The sequence below is a fragment of the Formica exsecta genome, unplaced genomic scaffold (assembly GCF_003651465.1).
Source record: "Formica exsecta isolate Colony F162 unplaced genomic scaffold, ASM365146v1 scaffold451, whole genome shotgun sequence".
Classification (NCBI taxonomy): Eukaryota; Metazoa; Arthropoda; class Insecta; order Hymenoptera; family Formicidae; genus Formica; species Formica exsecta.
The window spans coordinates 482069-490962 of record NW_021851748.1 but is presented as its reverse complement, the minus strand read 5'-3'; the positions used below and the strand labels follow the sequence as shown (position 1 = coordinate 490962).

Below are 8894 nucleotides of genomic sequence, written 5' to 3'. Positions count from 1 at the left end.
ATCAATATATAATTTATTATGGCTTGTATATTAATTATAAAAATTATTTAATATTATAAGAAAACGATTTTACCTTTCCATTGCTTCGAGGAATTGACTGATTGATGATGTTTCTAATTTGATGTCCATCAAAGTAGCTTAATAGCGCCACGTAAAAAACAAATTAATTATTCAAAATATAAATGATATTTGACTAATTATTGAGTTGTGTATTATATACTTAATAAATAAGTATATACATAATTTTAAGAAAAAAGGAAAACACTTCTTCGTATCGAATATGTGAAAATAGTAATTGTCTGTATATAGCTAAGCCTATTTTATTACTTTTCTCTAATTTGTTTTGTTGTTGAATTAATTAACTATATATATCAAGTGTTGATCAATTTATTATAGATTATATTTTATAGATCTTATTATTAAAATGTCTAAGATAGTAATTAATCAAAAATTTAAATTGGCACATTTATGCTTTAAGCTTGAGATTGAGAGATGCCAATTTTGTGATTACAATCAAAATGAATGAAATAAATTGATTATAATATTGTAAAATTATCACAAAATTTTGTATAGCATTCTTTCAAATTTTATCCATTAGTTAATAGCATTCAATATTATTTAATTTGTACGATATAACTATTGCTTGCTTTTTTTTCCTTTTTTCTGCCTTTCTTCTTCTCACATTTGTGTCTTATTTCTTCTTCTTTTTACAAAACTTTCATTTTTTTAGTTTTTACATTTCTTGCAATAGTTGTTACAATATATAGATAATTTACAAATAAAAAGAGAAGAGAAAGAAAGAATAAATTAACTTACCACATGAAGTACACAAAATACGCTCCGATATATATTCAAAAAAGAAAATCTCGCTCTTATTTAGCGCTACATTTTCTAATTTGTCCGTTAATATTAAAGATTGTTCAACGAATATATCAAAAAATCTCCGTAACATATTTTTATTAATAATTGGCAGTATCATTTTTCGTTGTTGACGCCATTTAGATACTAAAATAAATATTACAGAAAGATAATAAAGAAAAAGAAAATGAATCATATTAAAACATAATATTAAAAAAATATTAATAAGAAATGCCGCATTAAAAAAATTGTAGTACTGCAAAAATGGAAATAGAAGTATTGTATGATTAGAAATACAAGTTATGTTATGAAAGTTTCAAGCGATTATTTATATATTTTGTGTAAATGTAATGATTACATTTAATTAATTAAACTTTGTTCTTATATAAATCTTCCTTACCCGGAGCTGTGAGTATTCCCTCGCCCAATAATGGTTCTATAAATTTGTATACTATACTCTTGTTCAAGCAATGACTATTTTGTAAGACTATCTACATCACATAAAATTTATTTATATTTCTGTTAGATATTTGTTTGCATCACGTTTGAGTAATTGACATATCTTTGGAAAATTATATTGATTACATCAAAGATATAAATTATAGTAGTTAGTAAGGTTTGACATAAATAGTTATAATGTAGAATATAAATGAATATAAAGTATTTCATACCTTTATTTGATCTGGTTTGTTTATAAAAATGAATAGATTGTTACCCATCCAAATTCGGAAGGGGGACGGATAATATTCTGCCCATTTAGTGAAAATATTCAATACATCTACGAAATGTTATATGACTTATTATCTGAGATGTGGTATATTTACATTTTATTATATCAAATAATACGATGTTAGCAAAAATAACTTTTAAAACTTTTGTGTATGTGTTGCTTATTTTTTATTTTTTATTATTATTCTATGACTTAAGCATTAATACTATTATTTCTTTATTCTTACCGTTAGGACTTCGATGGAAAAGAACGTGGGCATTCCCAATAAACGGGAGTGTTCTTGGACCAGGCAAGGTGTTTATGGTTTTAGAAGATTTTCGGCGATGGTAATTCAAGACGACATAACTTATGGCAATACATACCAGAATAATTAATACTTCACTTACAAATATCATTGTACTGAACGATGATAACAGCAAAATAATATTACAGTTTTATATTAACGTTACTACCGAAATGCGAATATTATTACTTCATCAACGCTTTTATTATGTTTCCCCCTACGTATTTCCATTCGCGCCCTTCCCCCATTACCGATACCTTCCCTCCTGTTTCTTTTTACTCTTAGCGCACTATCCTTTTTCCACGCCTTCGCAAACTTAGCGGTCGCATCGCATCTTGCGATTCTTCTCGCCTCGTGGACCCCTCGCCAATCGGCAGCGTACGATTTATCTTGCCCCATGAACCGTCGACTGTGGACCTTTCGCAACGTGTGTCAGGTCGCACGTGTCTCCTTTTGCCCAGCGTGAAGTTATTCCCCCGCGCCGAGATTCCCGCGCCACCGCGTCCTCCTGGAGTATTAGAAAATCCGGTTTAAAAAACCGGTCTAGTTACTTATATTTAATTATGTGTCCTAGAACTATCTTCTCTCAATGACAGATTTCTTAGAAAATAAATATTCTACAAAAATGTCAAGGCTATAATAGTTTTTAAACGGGAAGCGATTATATTTTATGTATGGCAGAACTGAGATTTTGCGCGCTCAGACACGGCGAAATGACAAGTAAAAAAAGCGCTTCTATGAATGGAGTGCTTTTTTTATGATATTATGATTATTGTATATTGAAGCGTATGCATTTTAGGCAGTTTGGAGAGCACGCAGCGGTCGTTGGCCTCACCTTTTTTTTTCACTCAGTTTCACTTGCTGAATCCGAAAGTCATAGTTTAAATAGTCTTAGTATCCAGAAAAAATTTTGAGAGACATTTTAAATAGAAGAAAGCAACGGTTGATTTTATCATCTTCTCGAGCCATCTCAACAAATTTTTCTCATTACATTTTTATTAAAATCATGGTTTTTATTTTTATACTAAAAAATAAATAATATTTTCTAGTAAAAGCTATTATTATAGAGCATCTATGAAATTAAATACTTTGGATCGGAATAGGGCCTACAAATGAATGTTTCTTATACTCCTGTAACAAAGATTACGGATCTGACTTTGAAGTCGTAAAGTTGTAGCTAATTATATGCTTTTATATGTTTTAAAATAAATATATAGATTTAATAAATACTTCTAATCTATTTTTAAATTAATTTGTAATTAATAAATACTTTTATTCTATTTTCTGTTTTTTTTAGATACTTCGTTTTGATAATTCTTTTTACGAATAATGGATGCAAGAACCAAATGCATCTCAAAAATGATACAAGTAAAAATTAGTACGGTAAAAGAAGTACGGTAGTTTTAAGACACCCTGTATATAGACTTTTATCTCAGATTATTCCAGTATAAAAATTACAGATGTATGTATATTAATTATACGATTTCTAAAATAAATTTTTTTGAAAATCTGTGTCATCGCGCTTTAGATTTATATTTTCTTTCTATATGACTATATCGTGCACAACTTTTAAATTTTATGATGCAACATAAGTAAAAGTCATAATTCGGTTAATCGGTCCTGAGTTATAGAAGATCGCAAATAATTCTTTATTAATTTTAATTTTAAAAAATTTCTTTCACTGGATGCAACAGTTATTGGCAATGTTAAAAAAATCTTAAAGATATAAATAAATTAGGAAATGATGACTATAAGTTATTCTTAATAATATAATCTAAATTTTGTAACATATCCGATAAGCTTTTTTGTACTATTTTATATGTTTGTAATTTGTTAAATAATTTTAAGTCATGTACATCTTTAGATATTGAATTTTCTGTGTTAATTTGCAGAGTTAAGTCTAAATCGAAACAAGCTTTTTTTAATCTTTCTCTTCCGACAAATTATGAAATTCGCACAAAAATTTAAATAAATTATTGCATTCATTCAAAGTTTGAAACCTTTCTTGAATTGCTGTTAAGGCAATATCTAATATTATAAAATAAAATTCAATTTTGAAAATTTTCTTTGGGTCTGTTAAATGTTTTGTTTGCGCTTTCATAAATAAAATGTGTTATTTTGTTTCTATTATGAACAATTGCAAATTTGGCAGGTATATTTATTTCAGCAGCCAAAACTTGAGCACCACTATATTTATTAAATACTTCACTACATCTAATATCATTTAAAAATTTTATTACTTCATTTAATATTTTTATAGATTCATTTATATTAAATCCAGATCTTTGTAACATTTTATTTGCTATCTCTATTTTTGATAATATATCATGGCACAATGATAGAACATATAAATTTAAAATTTATTATATGAAATTATAATGAATTGGCCATATGTTTTGTTTTTATATTTCGAAAACTATTTTCCATCAAGATATTTAAACTTTTAATAATATTGTTCAATTGCAACCTGAGAGAGCGTATCGCGTTTATTCTATTTTTAAAAAAGGATAAAAAAAGGCGCCAAGTACACGCGCTAGTTGTGAAAAACTGTTATATATATCTATAAAAAAAATTTCCTAGAAAGGTAAAGCAAAGTATAAAAACTTGGCGTGCCCGGGTCGCATTAAGACATTTTATAAATACATATAAGTGAATATAGAAGATATTTATAATAAATTGCTTTTTTCTTATTCTTGAAACAAAAATATTAAGCATTTTAAACAATATCAAATCATGCTTCTAATTTATATAGCTTTTTATTATTAATTTTTTTTATGATTATATCATTCAATCAATTTTTTAATTTATGAATTCAGTTGGATGCACTAGTGCGCATCGATGCACATTAAAAGCTATTATAGACATATTTATATAAACATAATTAATTACATTTTCTTATAGTTTTAACCGTGTTCTATTGTTCTTTAAGTAGTTTTAATTGTTGACAGCGTTAATTAATTTTTTCACGTTTATATGATCGCCGGTGATACTATCAGCTGTCAGATTTTCGCAAAATGTCATAAAATGTCAGAAAATCGCGATATCTTGTGCAATATTGTTTTTTTAACGTATAAAATGTTAAGTGTTTTTTTTTTATCTTGTGGAATTCCATTCAGAATATTAATTAAAAGACCGGAAATGCGAAAATAATACTTTTCTCGGGAGATTTAATTATGTATTTATACGACATTTTAATTTCAAAAACGACTAAAGTTTCTTTTTTTCTATTATTGTCTTTTTCACTTTCATTTTATTTAAAAATATTAATATAAAATATAACTACAGTATCTCTCTTAGTCTGACTCTTCCCTTTCGACCTATCCGGCATGGGTGACCCTACCGGTAACTTTTATTAGCGTTTTTAAGTGAAGTAAGTTTATTCGCTTTGAGGACGATTAAACCCAATTTACGATGAATATATGTTTGATCAAAAACAGGTTTTGAGAGGATCTGATTAATATAAATAATATAAAGTACATTCTCCGTTTTTGACGCTATTTTGTCTTTAAAATACAAGTACAAGATTCTTTGCCCTGATTAATCAATCAAAGGCTTACTCGAAGTATTCATTGATTAATCTAATAATCCAAGTACTCCTAAAATACAAGACAGAGTTTATATATCTCTTTATTGAAAAATAAATGGATATAACAATTTTTTATGAAAATGTGGTTACGAACAACTATACTTATGGATAATAAAATACATGCATCGTTATTATAGCTAGTATTAAACGTGCGAGTAAAAATAATTCTCGGGTACCAACTGTTCAAGACGAATCAAATCCGATAACAGCAAAATATAAAATTCAAATACTTTGCAAGATAAAATAAATCAACATAATTTCAAGTAATTAATTATAAGCTATTTTTTTGTAGCGTTTAAATAAATTAATTCGTCGATCTTTTTTTGATATCGGGGTACCCATTCGATATAATGCAAATAATTTGATACTGAAAAGCATTAACATACATTTGGACTTATAGATATTTACATAAGTTGCACAATATATATATTTGTAACATTTTTAACATAAAATATATATTATAACATATTAGAATGTTTTATAATATTATTGTGATTTATTTTTAAAAAATTTTCTGGAATCAAAATTTAAACTGGATATTATTATAATATATTTTAATCTTATTTCTCTGGCTTTCTTTTTAATGTCCTAATGATCCCTATAGCCCTAACAATCCTATTTGCTGGCTGAACCATCGGAGATTTAAAAAGCATATCCCTAACCGCGTGCTCTAACCGCATGCCCTACTCGCGTGCCCTACTCGCGTGCCCTACTCGCGTGCCCTAATCGCGCACCCTAATCGTACCATATGTACCTCTCACTATGCGATTTGGCCAGTATTGGCCGCCTATTTTGCGTAGCCTATATCTATTCTTCGGGCCAGTTGGACCTACCTTTCGTTGCTCCTGGCTATTTTCTGGATCGATCTCTAAACAGAGATCGAAAAAGGAGATAAACATTCCTTTTATCGCCGGCTATTTATTATCGCCGGCGGATAGACGCAAGATTTTTCTTGCGTTCATAAAAAGATAAACTCCTTCTTTTGCCGAGTAATTATTGTCATCGGCAGATGAGCGTAAACATTTCACGCTCGATGACGATCGTGTGTTTTACGATCGTTCCTTAGACGTTTATTTTAATATAACTTTATTTTAACTGAGACAAAACCAGGTTATCAATCAAAATTTTGAATCTACAATATCTACAAATCCGTTACCTCAAAATAAAATAAAGTTCATTACTCACCGGCACTGATGCGCAACAGCGGAGTTGTTGGTCTTGAGGCTACGCTGTCTGTAACATACAATTATAAAATTCAAATTATAGCAGCGCCCAAAATATAATTAATATTTCAAAAAAATTATTATTTTGCATGCCAACTTTTATATCCGATGCGTACGATAATAAATAGATATATAAATATGAAATAATTTTATAAATTCTAAAAAGACTGTTTTTTCTAATAATAAAAACATTTATCAGATTTATGTGAAAGTCTTTCTTTCTAATTTTCTCTTGTTCAATTTATTCGAATAATGAGACCGAATTAATGCGCGTACGCGATTTTTATCAAACAGAATACAAATAATAAATACTCACCCTTGGGTTGCTCCGCCGGTGCAGGATGCCTCTCCTAGGCCTCCTCCTCTTCTCAGAATGTCAGGATCGCCACGTTGCTCTGTAACATGCAAATAGAAGATCCAAATTATAGCAGCGCTATAAATAATTAATAATTAATATTCTAAAAAATTTATTATACGCATTGAATTTTATATTCGATGCATATAATAATATGCAAATTAATAAAATTTTATAAATTTTGAAAAAAAGAACGGCTTAAGAAGTAAAATATCTCTTGAAAATTTATGTCCTTTATTCCGAAAGTCTGCATTAATGAAACTTATGCAACATTAATTGGTTAAAATAATCATACAAGAAATTACATGTGTACTATTTCTTAATTTTTTAAAAATTATTACTATTTGCTATTGCATTTGTTTGATGTCCTCTTCTCGGTATAATAAACCACGATTAAAGAGATATCTGGCAAATAAAAACCAACCGCGATTGAAAATGCGAATATTTTTCAAGAAAACTAATTACAATTTCTTGGTAAATTATAGCCACTTGGCACACTTTTTCTTTGTTAATCTATACCAATAATTATAAAAACTCAATTTAAGAGACTGTAATAACTTTTTAAACTTTCCCAAAAAATCGTAAGCTAGAAAAATATCGATACATAACAGCTAAATCAGAAATCCGATTCGATACTCAATACTTGATTATTAAGATATTTCACAATAATTCCAAAATTATAAAAGATTAAATTTGAACATTAATATGAGAGAGAAAGAGAGAGAGAGAAAGTTACAAACGCAAAGATCAAATTAAGTGCAAATACAATCAATTAATATTTTTGCAGATCTATTCTGTATCAAGCAAAGAATCCACAATAATTGATTTTGAAAAACTATTATTACGCACAATATTTAATCTAAATTTAAATTATTTAATTAAATATTATTAAAAAAATAATTATTGCTTATAAAGAGAGCAATGAGACAATAATTTATTATTTTAGACTTCTATCACTACGTTTCGTACTTGAATAAATTAAATAAAATAGTTTTAAATTTAAATAATTAAATTACGCGAAATACGCGCTTCGAAATTTATCGTTGCAATATAATTAACATAGGATTTAACGTATTTAAAAGATAATTAATTATTAATCGTATTAATCATATCAAATTATTCCCCGATAATTGGCGCGATCGCGTGTGGAAAAGGGATTTGACGGAGCGTCTCGCATCACTACTTTTCTGTTCGAGTGTTGTCACGTGAATGATAATAACTATAATAAGTATTGTAGGAAAGGAATTTGTGACGTAGCGTCTCCCACTATTACAGTACTATTCAAGTTTCGCTACGAATAATAACAAGGCCGTAAAACGTAAACAATAGCGCGCTGTTGTTACGCCGCCAAGACCAAATACTATGTTATTGATAATTTGTGGCCGAAAATATGTTGCGTACTATGACATACATAGAAGCGGAATATTAAATTATACAAATATTTTAAATTATAGATCAATTATTTATCTCCTCTAGCGAGATGCGGGAACGAACAAAATTTAAAAAATCATAGCGAGATAATTCATCGTCTAACGGTTCATTGTAATTTTGCGTGCGAAGATAAGAAATCTGAAAATTAGGAAAAGAAGAATGAGGCGATGAAGCATCTACGGCAGTGGCTGTGACGACGTTACTGTTAGCGTAACGAATATATGGCAATTCTCGTAAAGATGTCATTATATCGAAAATATCGAACGCTGAAGAACATTTCAGTTCTTCGGAGCTTTTCAAAACACTATAATAAAATATTTTTTTATTAAGTACTTTTTGAGTTATTTTATATCTTAATCTGACATATTTTGATATAAAAAATTAAATATCTCATAAAATATTTAGTTTTCGATAATCTTACCGTAATA

The 8894-nt window shown here is 28.2% G+C and overlaps 1 protein-coding gene across 1 annotated transcript in view; it reads right to left on the bottom strand.

Moving 5' to 3' along the window:
- LOC115240795 (cytochrome P450 4g15-like) overlaps positions 1 to 1502 on the bottom strand; it is a 4632-nt gene extending 3130 nt beyond the window's left edge. The window contains exons 1-2 of the mRNA XM_029816156.1: positions 817 to 1502; positions 74 to 137 (exon numbers count right to left, since the gene is read on the bottom strand). Coding sequence (XP_029672016.1) covers positions 74 to 137; positions 817 to 1054 — 302 coding nt within the window. The 5' untranslated portion in view covers positions 1055 to 1502. The remainder of the gene's footprint in view (positions 1 to 73; positions 138 to 816) is intronic.
- Positions 1503 to 8894: the final 7392 nt, after the last annotated feature.